Source organism: Zootoca vivipara, chromosome 1, assembly GCF_963506605.1.
Source record: "Zootoca vivipara chromosome 1, rZooViv1.1, whole genome shotgun sequence".
Lineage (NCBI taxonomy): Eukaryota > Metazoa > Chordata > Lepidosauria > Squamata > Lacertidae > Zootoca > Zootoca vivipara.
Genome location: NC_083276.1, coordinates 122,708,659 through 122,732,090, shown reverse-complemented (window position 1 = coordinate 122,732,090; position 23,432 = coordinate 122,708,659). Strand labels below are relative to the sequence as shown.

At 44.0% G+C, this 23,432-nt stretch overlaps 1 protein-coding gene across 5 annotated transcripts in view; it reads left to right on the top strand.

Annotated features, from left to right (window-relative positions):
- The first annotated feature begins 294 nt into the window (after positions 1 to 294).
- Positions 295 to 23,432, top strand: part of STK17B (serine/threonine kinase 17b) — a 49,589-nt gene continuing 26,451 nt past the window's right edge. Inside the window, exons 1-4 of one of the 5 annotated variants that reach the window (XM_060281479.1) lie at positions 295 to 461; positions 2,733 to 2,846; positions 6,013 to 6,074; positions 14,557 to 14,722. In XM_060281479.1, coding sequence (XP_060137462.1) covers positions 14,601 to 14,722 — 122 coding nt within the window. In that variant the 5' untranslated portion in view covers positions 295 to 461; positions 2,733 to 2,846; positions 6,013 to 6,074; positions 14,557 to 14,600. The other 4 variants (XM_035136450.2, XM_060281489.1, XM_035136441.2 and 1 more) reach the window with 4 other exon arrangements.

Sequence of the window (23,432 nt, the reverse complement as noted above, 5' to 3'; positions counted from 1 at the left end):
AGAATGCAGTTAGTACAGAGGAGTGCAAGTCTTTCAGCAGGTTACATATTGCTCAATGATCTGTGCTCGCTGCCAGTTTGCCGCCAGGCTGAGTTCAAGGTCTTAGCGTTGGTATATAAAGCCTTTTACAGCTTGGGACGGGACGGGCTTACCTGAAGGACTGCCTTAGATCACTTCCATCTGCAGAACTTGCCCTTTTACAAGTGTGACACAGTGTTTGTTCCACATCAGTGAGCCGTCCTCCCTCTAGCGTGGCTGCGCGTGCGCTTGGGCATCCCCGACGTCTGTTGACATCCGTATCCAGGCTCCCACTCCAAAACACACAAGCTCTTGCTTGTAAGTAAGAATGAGAGCTTTTTTCCACACAAGCGACAGGCTTAGCAGCCCAGGCCTCAAGGTCAAGGAGTTCAGCAGCAGGACATGAAGTTCGGAACCGGAGGGGAAGCGTTGAAGACGTCCCAGTGAGTTTCTATGCCACACCTGCCAAAAAAGATGATGTGTGGTGTACTCGCTCGCCTTGTGGAAATGAGATGCTCTTGTCAGGGTGAATGGGTCTGCTTCCATCTGCAAAGGTGGTACCCGATTGGGCATGGGAAGACTACACCCTCCTATTCCAACTAAACATTAGGAAGAACTTTCTGGCAGTAATAGCTGTTTGGCAGTGGGACAGACTCCCTTGGAAGGTGGTCGGCTCTCCTCCGTTTGAAGTTTTTAAACACAGGTTGGATGACCACCTGTCGCGGATGTTTTCATTGTGATTCCTGCATTGCAGGAGCTTGGACTAGATGGCCCTTGGGGGTTCTTCGAACTCTATGATCAGAGCCCCAGCCTTCCTGCTTCTGAAGTGGCTGAAGTTGGGGTGGGAAGGCACAATCCAATCCAGGTTCCCACCATTCAAGCACCCCTTTCTGCTTTTTCCTTGGCTTCCTCTTGCACCCCTGCCTGCCAACCCATGCTCAGTCCCATCACCTGTGCTATACAGTGCTGTTTTAAATGCCTGCTAAAATATTTTCTTCTCCAGTGGGTCTACCCAGACGCATGATTTGTTGTATCTGCTCTTACCTTTGTTTAGTGTTTGTCTGTGTTTATTGCTCTTAAATGCCTAGGAATGTTTTTACATGTTTCAGATGCATTAAATATGTTTCTATTTTGTTTTTTAATTGTACTGTTTTACCACAAGTGTTTTTGCTTCCCTGCGCTCTTTTGGGAGGGTGGAATGAACGAATGGAGTACAAATAGGAATAGGGTACAGATTCTGTACACTATCACCATCAATCTCTCTTAATAGCAAATGGAAGCAGTGAGTGCCAACAGTTACATAGCCACTCAAAAGCAAGAGATGAGGCATTAGTGTCCTTAGGAGAACACCAAGGTTTGCAGCAGTGCCCCCCCCCCACTCCCAAACGGGCAAGGAATGGAATGGAGTTTTCTAGAGGAGGGGCTGGCTGGCTGGCATTTTGAACAGGGCTGCTCCTTGTAAGGGATATTTAAACTAGGGATGGGAGAGAAATTTGAGTTAATTTGCATTTAAAGATAAATCTCCCTAATTTGCACTTTCCAAAACAATACATGGACTGAAACACAACCCATCCTTTGAAATTCACACTTCTCCAGATTTTGCGGTGCAGTTCTCCAGCCAACTAATCTGTCCAAAAACATACCAGTATATACTGGAATAAAGTGTCTGTGAAAATTCACATAATAGTGAAAACAGCATACAAAACCATGTTATTTCGGGGGAAAGAGTATTGCAAAAATGCATCTATTGGGCAAAATTCCATGGAAACGTGTGTATTATGAGATATCCACACTAGAACACTGATGAATTTTCATGACTTTAACATCACTAACGTATACAAGTGACGAGCTGAATTTAATATCTGAGAAATTAGAAACTGTAATTGACAGATTCACTCATCCCTAACACCAGTAATTTTAATGCAGGTCCTCTAATAGCGAACTCGGGTGGTTGAGTCTCTCAGCACGTAAGCAAGACGGGGCCACCCCAAAATAAGACAGTGGCTTCTGCATCCACGGGCAATGAGCTAGAAATGCAGAAGTATATGCATTTGTGATTTTAAAAGCAAATGGCATTTTTTTTAAAGTAACCCCAGATGACAGAAATCTGTGGGCTTACACAATGCTGATGGTAGTTGGAATGATAGAGAGATTAAAGGGTTTCTAAAGAATGCAGGATATGGGCAGACAGTGTGAGTCTGTATAGCTGAGAGTTGTAGAGGCACAAAATGTTTTATGTTGAGAAGGGGAGGTGAGGAGGATCGAGGAAGAGTGGGAGATCTAACCTGACCAAGCCCCAGAGAATATATTGTAGGATTCCTTGGGTAGAAGTGTGTGTGTGTGCATTCAAGATGAAACTAGTTCACACTGTCCACAACAAAAAACGAAATGCAACTATCATTTGGAATTCGCTTCTCTTGAATTTCTAAATGCTTTTCTCCATCCAAATGACAACTGGTGTGCATGTGTGAGAGAATTGGGGGGCAACAAGTCCTGCAGCAGCACTGCTGGGGGGGATTCATCTATTGGGGGATTGGCCGTGGGTTGCCAGGGGGAGAGAGTGGGCCAAGAAGGAAGGTTGGCTTTTCCACTGGCAAGGATATGGATTCCTGCAGCAGTGCTCCTTAGAATAAATTGCATTAGTGCTTCTAGAGAAAAATACAAAACTGAATACCAAATCTATTTTCCTCTCTCTCTTTTTTGTCCAAACTAAGACGTTGATCTAAATACACTAAAAAGCATAAAGAGAGAGGAGGAATAAAGAGAGAGAAAAAGAAAGAAAGAAAAATAGAAAAACGGATAAAAGAGAGAGAGAGAAAATTCTGAAGGTAAGGGACTTCTGATTCTTCGTCCGTCTGCTATATATAAACAATATTCACTTCATTCACTCCAATGTAACAGCCAACAAAAACACTTTCTATAAACAAACATTTTCTTCTTTTTCAATTTTCATTTTTTTTAAATTTATACTTTTCAAGTTCATAAATTTCACTAGTTTTATGCATTTCACTAATTTTACAATCATTTTGACATTTCAAAACTTGACTTCCTCCCCCCTCTTTCTGCAGTTCCTTAAATTTATTTTTAATATCTTTTGCATATCCAAATTAACCTAATTTGCTCATTTACTCATCTTTTTTAAAAACACACTCTTATGAAACTGCAGGTTATTACAATAATCCTGCCAAAGTTCTTATCTGTTTACAATTTATCTGTAAATATTCAATAAACCATTTCCATTCTTTTATAAAACGTTTGTTATATTGATTTCTTATTCTTCCTGTAAGTTTCGCCATTACGACAGACATTATCTTCAATCCTCAAATCCTAAGGAAATCACTTTGCTTTCTTTTCCACGCAAAAACTCTATGAGAAGTTTCCAACTTTTAACAAGTGTTAGCAAGGACTTTTCTCATGTCAATTTCGCCATCTCAGCCAAGTCTGTTAGTTTTAACAGGGACTCTCATGCAGGGGGTCCTCAGTCCTGGGACCCCCTGCATGAGAAATGTGATCTGCTCCACCTGACTAGGGCTTCTCCTCCTGTCTCATGGCTGGTGTCCATGACCAGGGTTGATGTGGTTTGTTGGCACCATGAAGACACGATGTGACCGAGGCCCGCCTACTGCCATGCCTGAGCAATCAAGGAACTGGCCATTAGGCAGAGTGAAGTGGCAGCCAATTTTTGGCTGTTATGAAAGGAGAGCACATGGCTATTTGATGTCTTGTATTCCTACTGCCTGGGACGCAGGTGGCGCTGTGGGTTAAACCACAGAGCCTAGGGCTTGCCGATCAGAAGGTCAGCAGTTCGAACCCCCACGACGGGGTGAGCTCTCATTGCTCAGTCCCTGCTCCTGCCAACCTAGCAGTTTGAAAGCACGTCAAAGTGCAAGTGGATAAATAGGTACCGTTCCGGCGAGAAGGTAAACGGCGTTTCCGTGCGCTGCTCTGGTTTCGCCAGAATTGGCTTAGTCATGCTGGCCACATGACCTGGAAGCTGTACGCCAGCTCCCTTGGCCAGTAAAGTGAGATGAGCGCCGCATACCCAGAGTCGTCCGCGACTGGACCTAATGGTCAGGGGTCCCTTTACCTTTACCTGTTCCTACTGCCACGGAAGGGGAGAGCTGCTTGTGGGGTGTTATGCCTCATGTGCCAAGTTCACCTCTGATTCTATGCACTTTGACTGGGGTGTCTATGCCATTTGCCAGCCCTGTATGCAGAACTTGCAATGTTGATTTCAATCACAGGGGTTCTCTCCCACCAGCGCACCTGAATTCTGGCATGTTCCCTCTTCTCTTTTGTTATTATTATTCTTTATTTATTACAGAATAAAACCACAAAGGGCATATAATAAGAACAAGAACAAAACAAAAATGTCCCTCCATCCTTTCCCATGCTACAGTGCAAACTCTGCTTCCCATCCCTGTGCCCTTCATATTGAAGGTTTATTATTATTATTATTATTATTATTATTATTATTATTATTATTATTAAAACAAACTAGAAACCAAACTTTAAAGCACCTGGGCAAATAAATGTATATGGTGCTGATGCTAAATTAATTGTAACATTGAGACACCTGTCATACTGCTACAGGATGGGTGCATTGTGCAATTGTGTGGGGCACCAAGCTGTGGGGGGTGCCTAGCTGAGCTCACTGGCTGTGATTTTTTAAAAAAATGTTTCATCTGCCTTGAGCTAGAGTGGCAAAAAGCAAACATCTGTGTGTGACCTTCCCCCCATCCTCAAGGTTCTACAGATTATCCTCTTTCAATTAGCTGTAAAGTATGTTTTTTTTTCAGCTTTCATGTTGATGTAATCTGGGGGGGGGGGGGAATAGTGGAACACAGCTTGACTTGGGAGCAGATTTTACCAAGCACTTAGCACTTCAGATCTTATAAACACTATATAAATGATAATGAAATAAAGTGGTAGAATGTGGGAGGTCAGTTGGATACTTTTTTTTTTACTTATAACTTTTGTTATAAGTAAATGTTATAAAACAAAAGAATGCCTGCCAAAAGACAGGGAACTGCTACAAAACATGGCAAATCAAAGCGGTTGCTAGGCTTAGTCACTCTATATTTTATGTTTGGTTTTTTTAAGCAGCAAGAGAAGACTGAAGACAGTCATATATGGTGGTACTGTCTCTTCAAGGTAGAAGGCCTACTTTTTGTAGCTGAGGTGGGAGTGTTGGAGCTTAGGGAGGAGAGCTTGCTGTTGGCTCTGTTTTGTTTGTGCGGAACAGGATAAGGAATCTAGGTCTACAAGCCCATGAAAGCTATCCTTTGACAGCCACCCACACAACATGACAAAGACTTCACTGGGATCCTAGAAATGGAACAGCCGAGCAACGTGCAAGAGGTTGGCGCCTTTTTCCATAGACACTGGTGGGGGATCGACTGGGCACAGCAAGCCTGTAGCATGGTTATATTTCCACACAACTTGTTACTGCTGCAAAGTTACAGAGCTGCCCGGTGGGTGGAGGCAACTGGGGCCATTTGGCCCAGTACCACAAGGGCCCACCTCACCTGCCTCGGTTCCTGTGCATACCATTGGCCACCGATGGTCAGTTGTGATTATTATTTATTGAATTTATATGCCACCCTATACCCAGATGTCTCAGGGCGATTCACAGAAAAGATCAACAAAACCCTCCACAAAATATATAATCGAAATAAAAACAATAACCCAGTAACGTCCCCTCCCCAAAAGAAAGAGCCACATTTTAAAAGGGCTTAGGATGAATGCCTCTTAAGACTTCCAGGCAAGGTGTCGCTGGACAGCAATATTCTGTGGCAGTTGCCACAGGAAAAGGCTGGTCAGTGGCATGAGGCCAGTTCTGAAGGCAGGACTCCTTCCTGTGCCAGCAGACCATGTGGAAGACCTGTGAGACTGAGGCCCAATAAACAGGAAGGTGCTCTGGCACAGAGAAGTCGGGATTTTGAAGAGATATTGAGGAGAAGCACAAACTGATCCCAATTCCATTATCCCTAGGTAAGAAAAAAACGAAGCTCCTCTAGAATTCTGCTGGATCCCAGAGCAAGGAGATGATGCAGGTGAGAATTTGGAGTCCATGCATGCAGTAATTCTGGCATGTGCCCCCAGTTTTGTGCACACATGCATGGGTCTTTGCATCAGGCTCCATAAACCCTCTGGCTGGCACTGCGAAGCCATGGGGCATTGCGAAAGGCACTCCTCACCGAGCATGCTATGGTATTTTTCCTAGGGCTGGCCCTGAGGGCATCGAATAGACCAGGGGTCAGCAAACTTTTTCAGCAGGGAGCCAGTCCACTGTCCCTCAGACCTTGTAGGGGTGGGGGGCGGACTATATTTTGGAAAAAAATCTGAACGAATTCCTATGCCCCACAAATAATCCAGAGATGCATTTTAAATAAAAGGACACATTCTACTCATGTAAAAACATGCTGATTCCCGGACCGTCCGCGGGGAGGATTTAGAAGGCGATTGGGCCGCATCCGGCCCCCGGGCCTTAGTTTGGGAACCCCTGGAATAGACAGAGCCCCACCAAAGAAATCGGTCCCATCTGGTTTGTTGCCACAAATGAACCTCACCCTACAATGGGGCAGGAAGTAGAGGAGCTGGGCAGGCTCATATAGGCAGATGATCCTTCAGGTATTTGGGTTCCAAGCTGCTATGGGTTTCAATGCCAGCTGAATTCAGTAAACACCACTTGAATGGAACTGAATTAGTAAGCAGGCCAGCAGCAGAATCTTTACAAACTCTCTTCCCCGCTTTGGATACGTCACCTCCTATTGTGTGCTTTGCTTTGCTTTGCTGGGTCATGGATCTTTGCTGTGCCGAGTCCTTAATTAAAGGGATGAATAATTGTCAACTTTCCTGTCAGGCGACACCTTTTCTGAGCAACGCTTATGCTGTGTGTGGTATGCTAATAGGCAGGAACTGCAGTTTACGGGGAATTGCCCCATGGTAGTACTGTGGCTCATTTATTCAAGGCTGCATCACAGGGCATTTGGCCCTGTGTAGAAGTCATTTCTCTCTCTCCTTGCTCACCAGGGTGTACCTACCACTCCTGGACTTTGCACCTGCACTTTCAAAAAAAAGGACAAAAGGCAACTTGGAGAAATGAGTGCCTCTGAGCATGCACAAAGTGCAAAACCACCCCCTGTGCTAAGCGACCATTGCATTAGAGCAGATCTTAAGCCCAGGTGCCTCTTATTTCCGAAATTAAACCCAGACAACCTTAACTCCCGTCTCTCGGGGCGCCACCGCCGCCCTGCTGCCCCAGAGTCTTCCAGCAGGGCTTATTTGCTCCCCTTTTTAGCCCCGACCCTTGTCACTTTCGTTCCTTGACAGGTTCAGTCGCGCGTCTTCCCCGCCTCCCAACGTTTTTGGGTTTTTTTGGCCGTTCGAGCCGATTGGCTGGGCTCCTGCCACTCATCAACGAGGAAGCCTATCGGAATGGGAAACGAGGATGGAGGAGGCGGGCGGATGGGAAATGTCGGGGGACTTGTTTGTTTCCTCCCCCCTCCTTCTCCCCCTCCCGCTAAGCCCGACCACGCAGCGCGGATTGGCTGCGAGGCTAAGAGCGGGGCGGGGCGAGGAGGCGGCGGGGCGGGGCGCGAGCCAGCCGGCGCTGTAACCGCCGCACAAACCGGCTTTGCGCTTTTCAAACGCCAACTGTGTGGCGAGCGAGGGCGAGCGCGGGGCCGGGCACGAGCGCGCTGGGGGGCCGCTGGCACCGAGCGGCGGCAAGAAAAGAGCCGCGTCAGGGGAGGCTGGTCTGTCCCTTGAGGTGCTGCTGTCCTGCGTTGGAGACAGGGACGAAGCGTGTGTGTGTTTTTGAGGGGGGAGGAAATAAAAAGGAGCGGCGGCGGGCGAGACAGGCAGAGAAGGCGAACCGTCTGGGCTCGGGAAACGAAGCCCTGAGGAAGGAAAAAGGGTGAGTGTGCCCTGAGAATATTTATTATTATTTATTATTATTATTATTATATTTTATTTAGTGTTATAGGCCGGGGAGGGTTCCCCCCCGTCTCACCTCACCTTACCTCACGGAAAAGAGGGGGGGGGGCGGCGTTGCTGAGGGAAAAGCACGGCCGACAATGAGGAGGGAAAGCGCCCCCTGGCGGCCTCGTCAGCAGCGCCCCCTCCCCAAAGTCCGCCCTCCTCCCCAGCCCCATCGCCTGCATCTGGCCTGTGGGGATGGCGGCTCTGCTGAGGCTGGCGTTGCTTGTGGGTCACGCCGTCCTCGCCGGTGGGGCGCCTGGGGAGCTTCCCTCTCGCCGCCGCCGCCGCCACCCGGTCGCTTCTGCTTCTCTCTCGCGCCTCATGGCATCATTTTCCCAGCTTTCTCTTGTGAGTATGTGTGTGTCTGTGTGTGTGCAAATTTTTGTGTGTGTGTGCGCGCGCGCATATATTTGTTTATTGGGTTTTTGTTTGTCTGTGTGTGTGTGTGTGTTATAAATGTGTGTGTGTGTGCAGTGGTTCCAACTTAAATAAAATATTGGGGGGGGGGAAGATAAGCCCTGCCTCACATAATCAATCACAAGAAGTGGCACACACACGCTATTCAAATGGCAATGCCCATCAACCTTGGTGGCTCATGGCCCCCCTCAAATATTTTATTGTAGGGGACCCAAGGGACTTTGGCCCCTAGGAGTTGGTCCTATATATGTGTGTGTGTGTGTTTATATATGTTTGTGTGTGTGTATGGAGAGAGATCACACACACATTACGGGCAAACTGCAGCTCAAGATTCCGAGAGAGGCTCAAGGACGTCTCACTCTTAGATACACCTGTGGTGCTTTTCGGGCAGCTTAATAAAAAGGAAAAGGTGACTGGTGGTTTAAAAGCCAAGCCTTGAATGTGGGGAAACGCAGATTGTGCAAATGGATTCCAATAATAATAATAATACTAATGACAAATTGGCTGTCATAATCATAAATCTGTGTCAGACATTCGGGAGTGGGAATTTTTGGAGTAGTGTGTGTATCACACATCCAGGGGGGAAAGGGTTGATAAAGTTGTGGATTGTGTGTGCACAGCCGTTTCAGCTTATACAGGTAGTATTTTGTTTGATGATGGGGCTCTAGGGTGGTGGCTGGCATCCTTGCCTGACCCCCTTGCAGGTCTATATTTTCAGGCTGCCATCTTTCAGATCTTTCTTCATACTTCCCGTCTCACCCCTCACACGGATGCCTTTTGCTTTTTTATATTTTTGGAGCGTCGAGTTGTTTAAGGTGCATGGTCAGTGCTGTGAACTACTTCTTCACCCAGTCCTTTTTCACTTATAGAATTCTATTTTCAGATGTGGAGTGGGCATAATACTAGCTTCAGGCAAATTCATGTAGTTTGGGAGGTGACTAGGTAACTGGAAGAAACGTGAAGAAACGTGCACATCTGGTGCAGGAACAGCAGCTCACTGAGAGAGTGCAGATTTGTTGAACTGGAGACCCTCTGCTATGTGCAATTTCTGATATCTCTTAAAATTTATATAAGGTGTACTTATAGGGACAACCCCCCCTCCTGTAAACAGTGCATGATAAGCAGAATATTGCTTAAAACACAAGTTTAAACCCTAAAAACAATAAGATTATAAAAGAAACCTTATATGGAAAAGAATATCTTTTAATAATTGCAGCACCTAATCAGAATAATAATTGAGGTTCATACCCTTGCAAGGGGCTCACTTCAGCTATTAGCGCCTCCTTACTCTTTAGCTCTTTGCTGTCACTGCCTGTTCACCTGTCCTCTCTGAACATGCAAGCAGTGACTAGAGGCAAGGTGATGGAGCAGCATCTTTCACTTGCTTGGTCATCTCCCATTTAGTAGTTGTATAGATTGAGTGCAGAGGGAAAGGGTAAGTAATTGGAGCATGAGGAGAAAGTTGGCCCACTGAAATCATGCCCAAGGGTCTCTCAGAACTTGGAGCTGGCACTGGTGTGGGTGCCTGATTGCAGAGAATATTGTCATTGAGATGATTTTTTGAACTGGTTATTTTTAGTTACGGTAATTTTAAAAATAGAATATTAAGTGTAATGTCCACTTAATTTAGCTTTTGTTCTCAAACCATTTAAGTACCCTGCAATACAACACTGCAAAATAATAATTGTAATAATAATAGCAAGTTTACTCTGAAGTAAATCCTGAGTTCAATGATTTTAGGATTGCAGCATTAACTTGAGAGACCCTAGAGGACAGAATTATTAACATTAAAAAAACAACCCATTCAACTTGCAAACAAACCAGCTCAACTCATAACCATTAACCAGACAGGGCAAAAATCAGATATAATATGAGCATCTTCCAACTTTTCCAAACAGCATATCATTCCTTTCCTTTGGGGCTATAGCTATAAAGACGTAGCACTTAGCATCCAAGGTTCTAATCTCCCTTAATGGTGGAATATGAAGCAGAGCCATAGTTGATTAATATGAGATGCTTTCTAAACGAAAGTTTGTGGGTTCCAGACTGTGAAAGTTTAAATGATCCCAATTAGCAAGGATTGGAAATACCTGTATCACACATTATAGCCTTCTATAAAGGAAATTGCTTGGTTTCTGTGGCATGGTTCCGGTTGTACTGTTTGGAAGTGTGTAAATTGTTTCAGATTGTGACCAGTTGCTATTTATGGGAATTTCTACACAGAAGTCTTTGTGTATTAAATTTGTGCTCAAATAAGTAACAGAATTCAAGGGAAGGACTTTTGTGTTTGGTGTTGAAAGTTCCAGTACAGTAGGTTCCATTATATCATTGAAGTGTTATAAAAATGCATCTCCAGTTCCCATGCATATTATGAGTTAGGGTGTTTCAGTGGACATAATGTTAGACATGAGACTTGTAGCTTGACATGAGACTTGTATTTTTTCTGGAGTTCAGCAGGGCTTCCAAGTAACTGTGTGTGTAGTATGACAACCATGAATTCCAAATTCCTGTTCAGCAAATGACTTTATTTTCTAATAAAATAAAGACGTCAGTGCAAGACTTCTGCTTTTCTCTGGAAGAGTGTGTGGTAAATATGTGGTAATGGTGACGTCGTATCCAAGTTACTGATCTGCTCTAAATAGTTGAAAGACGCTTTTGGAACTCTTCCCAATCTGCTAGGAATTGCCATTCTAAATAATACTCCAGTTTACAGATACCAGGAACCACACTGTTCTCTCTTGACTGTAGATCATTTATGAATGCATGAAATAGCACCACTGGTCATTGCCTATTATCTCCTAAAAAGAAGGCCTTCCTCCCTATCCGCAACCTTACAAGTTGTGACAATTTTCTACACGGCAGAAAATTGGCAAAGAGATAGAAACTGTGCCACCAAGAAAAAGAAACCTATGCCAACGCTAAGGCTGAGGTTCAAAGAACCAGAGAACTTGTGTTCTCAAAGAAGGTTCAAAGAAGAACTACCCTACGTTCTCCTACAAATGGACCTTGAGCTTGTTTGGAGGTTCTTAGCAGGGGAGCGCAGCTATCGTATACCCTTGACCGAAGAACGGTACACTCCTTCTATCTGGGATGGTCGTCCTCTTCCACCGAGTGCGCAGCTTCGGGAGTGACGAACATGGAGCGGAACCAGAGCCAGTGTGGCGTAGTGGTTAAGAGCGGTAGACTTGTAATCTGGTGAACAGGGTTCGCGTCTCTGCTCCTCCACATGCAGCTGCTGGGTGACCTTGGGCTAGTCACACTTCTTTGAAGTCTCTCAGCCCCACTCACCTCACAGAGTGTTTGTTGTGGGGGAGGAAAGGAAAGGAGAATGTTAGCCGCTTTGAGACTCCTTCGGGTAGTGATAAAGCAGGATATCAAATCCAAACTACTACTAAAGAACACCTGTTGGATAAAAAACAAAAGCTCAAGAGATCCAGCACGTAGCCAACACTCATGATGCACAAAGACCATCTATGGGGCAATAAATCATGGCATATGCCCCCTACGCTCAGCAGATGGTACCATACTTCTAAAAGATAAAGAAACTATGCCATTGCACTGGAAAGAACATTACCAGCATCTCCTTAACTGCAAGCCCCCCCGTAGCTGCTAAGGTCCTCTCACAAATTCTGCAAAAATAAATTAGAGGTGAGCTTGCAGTATCTCCAAATCTGGGAGAGTTGTGTACACCTACCAACCAAATGAAAAACAACGAAGCCAGCGGACCTGACGGGATATCTGCCGAAATCATCAAAGTGGGTGGAATTGAATTTACACAGCAATTTCACAAGCTCATTGAAAAAATATGGGAGAGAGAGGAGATCCCAGGATGCCAAAATTATCAACCTCTTTAAAAATGATGACCGAGAGGATTGTGGAAACTATAGAGCAGGCACGTCCAACAGGTAGATCGTGATCTACCGGTAGATCACTGGACGTCTGTGGTAGATCACTGGTAGATCACTGGCTCCCCCCAAACTTTAGCTCCCCTAAAAAAAGCTCAACAAGTTTGCCCTGCACCCCCCCAAAATGTGGCTTTTCTCCTCCCCAAAAGGTCAACAACTTTGACCTGAACCCCCCCAAAACAGGGCTTTCCTCCCTAAAAAGTTCAACAACCTTGACCTGAACCCACAAAAAAGGGGTAGATCACTGCCAGTTTTTAACTCTGTGAGTAGATCGCAGTCTCTTGGGAGTTGGCCACCCCTGCTATAGAGGCATCTCTTTATTAGCTGCGACCTGCTACAAGTCTCGAAGATGCTCGAACTCAGGATGAAAGGGAGAAACGTGCTAAGAGGAAGGCACGTTTGGCAAACCCTCATATGATCAACTCCCACCCAGAAACCTATGTCCCCACTGTGGAAGGACGTGCGGATTCAGAATTGGCTTCCACAGTCACAGACTCACTGTTAAAACTGTGTTCATGGAAGACGATCTTATTCGGCTACAAGTGATTGCCAAAGATCCCATGACTAGTACAATTCCTTAGGAGTGTTTTAATGAGGAGCTTCTTGAAAAAGCAACCACCTAGTTCAGGCATCCCCAAACTGCGGCCCTCCAGATGTTTTGGCCTACAACTCCCATGATCCCTAGCTAACAGGACCAGTGGTTGGGGAAGATGGGAATTGTAGTCCAAAACATCTGGAGGGCCAAAGTTTGTGGATGCCTGACCTAGTTAGTAGTCAGTTATCTACATGCTGTTGTAAAAGCCATGATGGCTCTTCCTTGTTCTCGTGTGTCTCAACAATTATAGTCTTAATAAGGTTTTCCACTAATTTACCTAAGACAAGTTAAGGCTAACCAATCTCTAATGATGTATAATATTTAATTAGGAGAAAAAGAATAAAGCAATCTTAATGTGGTTTCAATTCAAGCAAATTAATAGATTTATTTGGAAATTGGAAATGGGGGGCACTGAAGTGAATGCACTGAAAATGGTTAACATTGATTTTAATGTGAATCATACAAACAGCTATGCATTAGATATCTATATATTTCTGAGGTGTAAAAGGTAAAGATAAAGGGACCTCTGACAATTAAGTCCAGTCACAAACGACTCTGGGGTTGTGGTGCTCATCTTGCTTTACAGGCTGAGGGAGCCGGTATTTGTCTGCCTCTGCAGACAGTTTTTTCCGGGTCATGTGGCCAGCATTACTAAGCCGCTTCTGGCAAAACCAGAGCAGCGCACGGAAACGGCGTTTATCTTCCCGCTGGAGTGGTACCTATTTATCTACTTGCACTGGCTTGCTTTCCAACTGCTAGGTTGGCAGGAGCAGGGACCAAGCGACGGGAGCTCACCCCTTCACGGGGATTCAAACTGCCGACCTTTAAATCGGCAATCCCAAGCGGCACAGTGGTTTAACCCACAGCACCACCCGCGTACTCATCTGCAAAATTAACTACAACTTTTCAGTTGCTCAGTTACTATTGTAATTCATTCATCATGTTACTCAGTTTTAGGAAACAATATAGCATTAAAATTATACCTACGTTTTCTTTTCATTTTGTTCTATATCGTTGTGTCTTCACCACATCCTGGATCATCTGCTTTGTTTTTAAGCCGTTGGTGTTGGATACATCATGTAGTTGTTTTAGTGGAAATATTAATAATTTTAGCATTGAATGTCATACTGTTTACATGTTGTATGATAGGATCTAAAAATATTTGAATTCTGTGTGATATGTAAACACACACACAAAGGGTAAGATCAAACCTAACACAATTCTTTCACTTGCTTTACTTTCCGCCCTTAGTTCCTGTGTACCCCAAATCTGATCCAGACTGTTGAGATACACTCTGGAGCAGAGCTGGGGGAGTGTGGAATAGGTAAGAGAGGAAAGAAGTTCTATTGCTCAGTTTTCTGTTGTGCAAGCAGATGGACATCATTGCATGTTCCCCAAAAGGTTGTAGCAAAACTAAATCAGAGTAAACTCATTGAAACCAGTGGAATTCAATTAGTAACACCCTTTGATTGCAGTGGGTCTACTCTGAGCATGACCTAATTGGATACAACCATAAAGGTTTATTTTTGGACATCAAAACTGCTAAAAGTTTTTTTTAGCAAGCCAAGAGAATGAGAACTGGTAGTTTACTTGGACTGTGTGACACTTGTATTTAAATAAATGTTGTTTTGACAGGTGGAAATCAGTAACGAGTGTTGGAGAAACCTCATGAATTAGCTATGTCCAGGAGGAAGTCGGAGAGCAAGAGTACTCCAGGCTTGTTGCCTACATCTCTTCAGACACAAATAAAAATGGATAACTTCTACAGTTTCTATGAAATTGAATCCAAAGAGTTGGGAAGGTAAGAAACTATTACGTTTTTTGGATTTTACTTTGTGTCCAAGACTGATCTGCTATAGTACAAACTTTAATAATTTTATTCATTAACATAAGTTTTTCAGCATAAGGTATAAGGCAACTTATCAAATACTAGTGTATTTCAGCCCGTTCAATAACGGGCGCTAGAACATCCTGGGGTTTGGAGAAGCGCTTGCGCAGCGCTTCTCCGAACCCTGGGACCTGTCCTTGCTGTCGGCGGCAGGGGGACAGGAACGGAGGAGGAGAAAGCGCTGCTTTCTCCTCCTCCGTTCCTCTCTCCCAGCCGCCGACAGCAAGGAGACATCCTGGGGTTTGGAGAAGCGCTTGCGCAGCGCTTCTCCGAACCCTGGGACCTGTCCTTACTGTCGGCGGCAGGGGGACAGGAACGGAGGAGAAAGCGCTGCTTTCTCCTCCTCCGTTCCTCTCTCCCAGCCGCCGACAGCAAGGAGACATCCTGGGGTTTGGAGAAGCGCTTGCGCAGCGCTTCTCCGAACCCTGGGACCTGTCCTTACTGTCGGCGGCAGGGGGACAGGAACGGAGGAGGAGAAAGCACTGCTTTCTCCTCCTCCGTTCCTCTCTCCCAGCCGCCGACAGCAAGGAGACATCCTGGGGTTCGGAGAAGCGCTTGGGCAGCGCTTCTCCGAACCCTGGGACCTGTCCTTACTGTCGGCGGCAGGAGGACAGGAATGAAGAAGGAGAAAGCGCTGCTTTCTTCTCCTCCGTTCCTCTCCCGCAGCCGCCGACAGCAAGGAGACATCCTGGGGTTCGGAGAAGCGCTTGCGCAGCGCTTCTCCGAACCCTGGGACCTGTCCTTGTTGTCGCCGGCAGGACAGGAACGAAGGAGGAGAAAGCGCTGCTTTCTCCTCCTTCCTTCCTCTCCCGCAGCCGCCGACAGGAAGGACGCGGGACACAAACCCCTACTTCGTCGCCGCTGCTTCGTGGCCTCCTGCCGCTCCTCTCACGGGCCAGGGAGGGTTGTGAGGAGGAGGTCTCCGCCGGCCTCCACCCTCGCTTCCCTGACGTTCTGGCCAGGAGCGGCGGTTGGAGGAGGCAGGGGGGGGGAGAGAGTGCGCGCGTGCAGTCTCTGCTGTCCAATCCCTGTGTCGCTGGGGCACATGCGCAGTGACCCAGGGACACACGGGACAGCTTGGACGCAGGGACAACTTGCAAATTATTATATAGGATAGTTTATCAGTTTTCTCTCCTATCTTGCCCTAATCCAGAGCACACCACTACTGTGCTGGCTTGCAACCAGAACATCCACTTTCCATTACCTCCTTACCTGAAATTGAAGTGTCAGTGACCCAATCTTTTGTAAAGCTCTACATCTGTTTTGCTAATAGCCTGCATGCAGGGGGCTGGTGGAAGAGCAACTCATGGAATGCTTCAGAATGAAGCAAGGGAAGTGAATGTTATAGCCAGTATCAGGATTACACCTAAGAAACTTGTCTCCTGATATGTAGGCACATGGTCACAAATCTTGCTGTGGTGGACAGTGATGACCATAAATATAAAAATTCCTTCAGTAGCACCTTAAAGACCAACTAAGTTTTTATTTTGGTATGAGTATTTTATTTGGTATTTTATTTTGGTATCTGAAGAAGTGTGCATGCACACGAAAGCTCATACCAAAATAAAAACTTAGTTGGTCTTTAAGGTGCTACTGAAGGAATTTTTTTATTTTACTTCGACCCAGACCAACACGGCTACCTACCTGTAACCAGACCATAAATATGTTTCTGCGGACCACTTGTCTCTGGTTGCATAACATGAGAGACTCAGAAGATATCCATGAATTGCAGATAATTTGAAGGTGGGGAAAAAACACTTCATTCTGTGTGGGAAAAGTCAGAACCTTTCAGGTTCTTCGTCATATGTAGAAAATGGGAAGGGATCAGCCCCTCATTTTGTGTTTGGTGTTGCCAATTTATGGAAGCAGCAAGAGAGATTATAACAACTTCCAAGTATCCCCAAAGCCTTCATGAAGTAAGAAATTAGCCACTCCTAACTTATAGGACTTCTTTGTTTGTTAAAGGGTGGCTGGTGGGGAAGGGAGTGGGGCAATTGATAACTATCAGTATTGGTGGGCTACTGTTCTAGACTTTAAAACTACTAGCACTACTTGATTTTTCTTTCTGTAAGGGTGCCCAAATCATTTTAAAACTGGAACTAAAAAATAAAAAAGTTACACAAGTGCAATTATGCTCCCACATTGCAGGATTTTCTGTATTTCCCTATTGCCAGGCAAAGTGGGAAAGAAAGAGGTTGGAGAAAATAGTATTGCAGGAGGAATACAGTGTTAGAAATTAGCTAGGCACCAGGCACATTTTGCAACTGATGCGGGCCCAATTGCAACCACGTGGAGAGCTCTGGATGCCACTTAGAGAAGGAATATAAATACAGTGGTGCCTCGCTTAACGAATGCCCTGCTTAACGAAATTTCCGCTTAACGAAAGATTTTTTCTCGCTAGATGAATGCGTTTTACGAAAAATTTGTCTAGCGAATCGCGGTTTCCCATAGGAATGCATTGAAATTCAATTAATGCGTTCCTATGGGCAAAAAAATTTCAATGCATTCCTATGGGATTCGCTAGACAAATTTTTCGTTATAAGAAAAGACCTGTGGAACGAATTAAATTCGTCTAGCGAGGCACCACTGTATTTCCTTTGAAGTTTGAATTTGTTTTATTCTGGATTGTTTGATTTGACATTTTAATGTGTAGTCAACTGCTTTGAGATTTGTTCTTTTAAAAAAGTGCTATAGAAATGAAATCATCATCATCCCATTGCAAAAAATGGTGCCTAGACATTCCATTGTGGCAGCCACAACCTAGGTTAAAGGTGTGATTTGGCAATTAACTTTTATATCTGAGTTTCTAACACTGCAAATAATTCTACAGATTCTTCTACACAGAAATATTCAGTGCATAATATTCTCTTTGCTTATTGGGAGAGTAATTCTCTTTGGGAGAAATAACTTGACAGCTTTGAAGTAAATGTCATTAAAATAGATGGCAGCCATTGCAGAGGCTCTAGAATTGTGTGCGTTAAAGTTCTTAAAACTCTTCCCATTTCAACCTTCCCATTTCAAGACATACTCCAAATGTATTCTTTTTGTCTTTGCTGACCAGTTAATGCACATTAGTAGCTTGTTTGAGCTTTATACTTGTGAACTAACGACTCCTTTACCTAATTTGTGAATCTATGACATTATTGAAACACAGTGTGTTCTTTCCCTGAAGCATTTTTAATATGAAAGCTTGTTGTTGTTTAGTCGTTTAGTCGTGTCCGACTCTTCGTGACCCCATGGACCATAGCACGCCAGGCACTCCTGTCTTGCACTGCCTCCCGCAGTTTGGTCAAACTCATGTTCGTAGCTTCGAGAACACTGTCCAACCATCTTGTCCTCTGTCGTCCCCTTCTCCTAGTGCCCTCAATCTTTCCCAACATCAGGGTCTTTTCCAAGGATTCTTCTCTTCTCATGAGGTGGCCAAAGTATTGGAGCCTCAGCTTCACGATCTGTCCTTCCAGGGAGCACTCAGGGCTGATTTCCTTAAGAATAGATAGGTTTGATCTTCTAGCAGTCCATGGGACTCTCAAGAGTCTCCTCCAGCACCATAATTCAAAAGCATCAATTCTTCGACGATCAGCCTTCTTTATGGTCCAGCTCTCACTTCCATACATCACTACTGGGAAAACCATAGCTTTAACTATACGGACCTTTGTCGGCAAAGTGATGTCTCTGCTTTTTAAGATGCTGTCTAGGTTTGTCATTGCTTTTCTCCCAAGAAGCAGGCGTCTTTTAATTTCGTGACTGCTGTCACCATCTGCAGTGATCAAGGAGCCCAAGAAAGTAAAATCTCTCACTGCCTCCATTTCTTCCCCTTCTATTTGCCAGGAGGTGATGGGACCAGTGGCCATGATCTTGGTTTTTTTGATGTTGAGCTTCAGACCATATTTTGCGCTCTCCTCTTTCACCCTCATTAAAAGGTTCTTTAATTCCTCCTCGCTTTCTGCCATCAAGGTTGTGTCATCTGCATATCTGAGGTTGTTGATATTTCTTCCGGCAATCTTAATTCCGGCTTGGGATTCATCTAGTCCAGCCTTTCGCATGATGAATTCTGCATATAAGTTAAATAAGCAGGGAGACAATATACAACCTTGTCGTACTCCTTTCCCAATTTTGAACCAATCAGTTGTTCCATATCCAGTTCTAACTGTAGCTTCTTGTCCCACATAGAGATTTCTCAGGAGACATATGAGGTGATCAGGCACTCCCATTTCTTTAAGAACTTGCCATAGTTTGCTGTGGTCGACACAGTCAAAGGCTTTTGCATAGTCAATGAAGCAGAAGTAGACGTTTTTCTGGAACTCTCTAGCTTTCTCCATAATCCAGCGCATGTTTGCTATTTGGTCTCTGGTTCCTCTGCCCTTTCGAAATCCAGCTTGCACTTCTGGGAGTTCTCGGTCCACATACTGCCTAAGCCTGCCTTGTAGAATTTTAAGCATAACCTTGCTAGCGTGTGAAATGAGCGCAATTGTGCGGTAGTTGGAGCATTCTTTGGCACTGCCCTTCTTTGGAATTGGGATGTAGACTGATCTTCTCCAATCCTCTGGCCATTGCTGAGTTTTCCAAACTTGCTGGCATATTGGGTGTAGCACCTTAACAGCATCATCTTTTAAAATTTTAAATAGTTCAGCTGGAATATCATCACTTCCACTGGCCTTGTTATTAGCAATGCTTTCTAAGGCCCATTTGACTTCACTCTCCAAGATGTCTGGCTCAAGGTCAGCAACCACACTACCTGGGGTGTACGAGACCTCCATATCTTTCTGGTATAATTCCTCTGTGTATTCTTGCCACCTCTTCTTGATGTCTTCTGCTTCTGTTAGGTCCTTACCACTTTTGTCCTTGATTATGGTAATCTTTGTACGAAATGTTCCTTTCATATCTCCAATTTTCTTGAACAGATCTCTGGTTTTCCCCATTCTATTGTTTTCCTCTATTTCTTTGCATTGCTCATTTAAGAAGACCCTCTTGTCTCTCCTTGCTCTTTTTTGGAAATCTGCATTCAGTTTCCTGTATCTTTCCCTGTCTCCCTTGCATTTTGCTTGCCTCCTCTCCTCCGCTATTTGTAAGGCCTCGTTGGATAGCCATTTTGCTTTCTTGCATTTCCTTTTCCTTGGGATGGTTTTCGTTGCTGCCTCCTGTATAATGTTACGAGCCTCCATCCATAGTTCTTCAGGCACTCTGTCCACCAAATCTAAATCCTTAAACCTGTTCCTCACTTCCACTGTGTATTCATAAGGGATTTGATTCAGATTGTATCTTACTGGCCCAGTGGTTTTTCCTACTTTCTTCAGTTTAAGCTGGAATTTTGCTATAAGAAGCTGATGATCTGAGTTACAGTCAGCTCCAGGTCTTGTTTTTGCTGACTGTATAGAGCTTCTCCATCTTTGGCTGCAGAGAATATAATCAATCTGATTTCGATGCTGCCCATTTGGTGATATCCATGTGTAGAGTCGTCTCTTGTGTTGTTGGAAGAGAGTGTTTGTGATGACCAGCTTGTTCTCTTGACAGAACTCTATTAGCCTTTGCCCTGCTTCATTTTGAACTCCAAGGCCAAACTTGCCAGTTGTTCCTTTTATCTCTTGATTCCCTACTTTAGCATTCCAATCCCCTGTAATGAGAAGAACATCCTTCTTTGGTGTCATTTCTAGAAGTTGTTGTAGGTCTTCATAGAATTGGTCAATTTCACTTTCTTCAGCACTGGTAGTTGGTGCATAAACTTGGATTACTGTGATGTTAAAAGGTCTGCCTTGGATTCGTATCGAGATCATTCTGTCATTTTTGAGATTGCATCCCATTACAGCTTTTGCCACTCTTTTGTTGACTATGAGGGCCACTCCATTTCTGCTACAGGATTCTTGCCCACAGTAGTAGATATGATAGTCACCCGAACTGAATTCGCCCATTCCCTTCCATTTTAGTTCACTGATGCCCAGGATGTCGATATTTATTCTTGTCATCTCATTTTTGACCACATCCAGCTTACCTCCACTCATGGTTCTTACATTCCAGGTTCCTATGCAATATTTTTCTTTACAGCATCGGACTTTCCTTTCGCTTCCAGGCATATCCGCAACTGAGCGTCCTTTCGGCTTTGGCCCAGCCGCTTCATCAGCTCTGAATCTACTTGTACTTGTCCTCCGCTCTTCCTCAGTAGCATGTTGGACGCCTTCCGACCTGAGGGGCTCATCTTCCAGCGTCATAACTTTTATATGCCTGTTGTCTTTGTCCATGGAGTTTTCTTGGCAGGGATACTGGAGTGGCTTGCCAGTTCCTTCTCCAGGTGGATCACGTTTAGTCAAAACTCTCCACTATGACCTGTCCATCTTGGGTGGCCCTGCATGGCATAGCTCATAGCTTCTCTGAGTTATTCAAGCCCCTTCGCCACGACAAGGCATTGATCCATGAAGGGATCAATGAAGGGAATATGAAAGCTAGATGGAGCAAAATTAGAGAGTCCAATCCAGTGCTTAGTGAGGCAGACTTTATTTTCAAGAAGTAAAATTTTGAAAATTGAAGTACTTGAGCTTAATTGTTTTAAGAGTTTGTGTGGAGAAAATCTAAGTACCGGTAGTTGTGGCAGTTAATCTAACACTGAGTGGCTAAGTTGGGGTGATGTCACTGAATGCTCATGAATGTTCCAGTTATTTATGGAACAAAGTTATCAATATGTTTTGTAGTTCAACTTTTGTGAAGAAACAGAAGGTTGTTGATCTGGCTGATTTTGAAACATCATTCAGGCACTAGATATGGGGTAGTTCTCTGAGGTAAGATGAAAACTGGCAATAGGTTTTAGGAGATAGGGAATTTTAATGAGCCTGGTCAAGGAGAGTGGCAATAAGGATGAGGAAATATGGGTGGGATGAATTCCACAGTTTTAATTGAGTCAGTAATTCATTATCTTTGAATATAAGCTCATGGCTTTGTTCTCTTCATTGGAATATTTTCTGTTCTTTAATTTTTATTGGTGTATTATTGGGTTGGATTTGAAGCTTTGTGACTAGAACTATTTCCCTGCATCTCTTGAAAGTTCCTCTCTATTCACTCAAGGTGCCTTTGTCTGATCTTTGATTATGCCATCTGTGCCATAGCCCATACTGCTGAGAAGGGTCTTTGACCCTCTGGAAAGGCTTTTAGGGGTGGGGAGTTGGGAGTAGGGGGAAGTTCTACTTTAGCAGCTTTTGGATCCAATTCATTGTATGTCTTGTGCTTGCATTTGGAACATTTATTGTATAATTGCTTAGTGATAATTATTTGACTTTGTTATTGAGCAAATAGTGGCTTCAATCTAGGAATGTAAGAAGGCAGCAATTTCTACTCTGACCTGTATTTGTTGCAATCAACACTTTTTCTTTTCCACTGCAGTTCGGTCCTACCAAATACATTATTTGTTTCACTGTCCACCTTTTAACATAAGTTAATGTACCTTGCATAACTATTTATGTAACATATTCATTTCAGTGCAAAGGAAACATCAGAACAATGTAAAAAAAACACCTCATAATTAATTACATATCATTTCTGGACTTCAAGAAACAACAACAATTTCAATGAACGCTAATCATATTTGCTTGACTGATTTCCATTCCTGACTACAGATGAATATGTGAAATGCAACAATTTTTGCCTTCTTTTCCTTTATTGTCACGTTTCTCCAACTTCCCTCTTGTCTGTGGCCTCCATCCACTCACTTTTTTGCCAATGTGCATGTGCCTCAGAAACGTTTCTGGTAACAAACTAAAATTTGTTAATCTTCCTCCATAGTCCTTCCATTTCTTGATTTTCCTATACTGCAATCAGTTGCATGTGGAAGATGTCCATGCAGCATGTATGTATGCTGTCAGCTCTGGCACTCAGATGTGTGCATCTTCCATATGCATGTGGCTGGAAGCTCAAATTGATTGGTTTTAAAACAAGTGTGTGTTTCTGTTATCTATAGTCGTTGTCATGCCTAAAGAGTGGAGAAATAAGATATAGATGATGGCAAGACTTTGGAGGATGGGCATTAGATTAAAGAGTGACAGGCCACAAAGAGAGGATACATGAGGCAGAAAAGTGATTAGCTCATACCTTTTGAACAGCTATGAAAAGAGTTGAAAGCTTTGAGTCTCCAGATACCAAGTCTTCTGGTCAAATGTGTGGCAGTTCTCTAAAAAGCACCTGAAGAAAGATAAACATTTTGTTGTTCTCATGAAACTGAAGTAATTCCTCCTTTTGTAGAATGCTAGTCAGCTTCCTCATAGTAAGTTTGCATCATGCTGGGTGAGGCAATAATAATTGCTTGATGTATATTCAGGCTTTATTGTGTTACAGAATTTGGCTGACTCACTTTTAGCAATGCAGTTTCATTTGTAGGAAAGTGGTCAAACACCTTAAAATTACAGGTGAAATTTCTAATACTGTATATGTTTTTTGCGGGCCAGTTTTTCTGTTTGCATTTCATTGGAGAATTCAAATACTAATTTAGGACTGAGGCACCCTATTGTCTTGTTGTATTTTATTATTAATTACTAGATAAATTATTTCCTTAACTGCTTTATAGTGGGGGGTCATATGGGAACTGCTCAATTTCTTTTTTAAAGGAAGCAAAACAGCTTGTGCCTGGTTCTGAGAATTGCACATC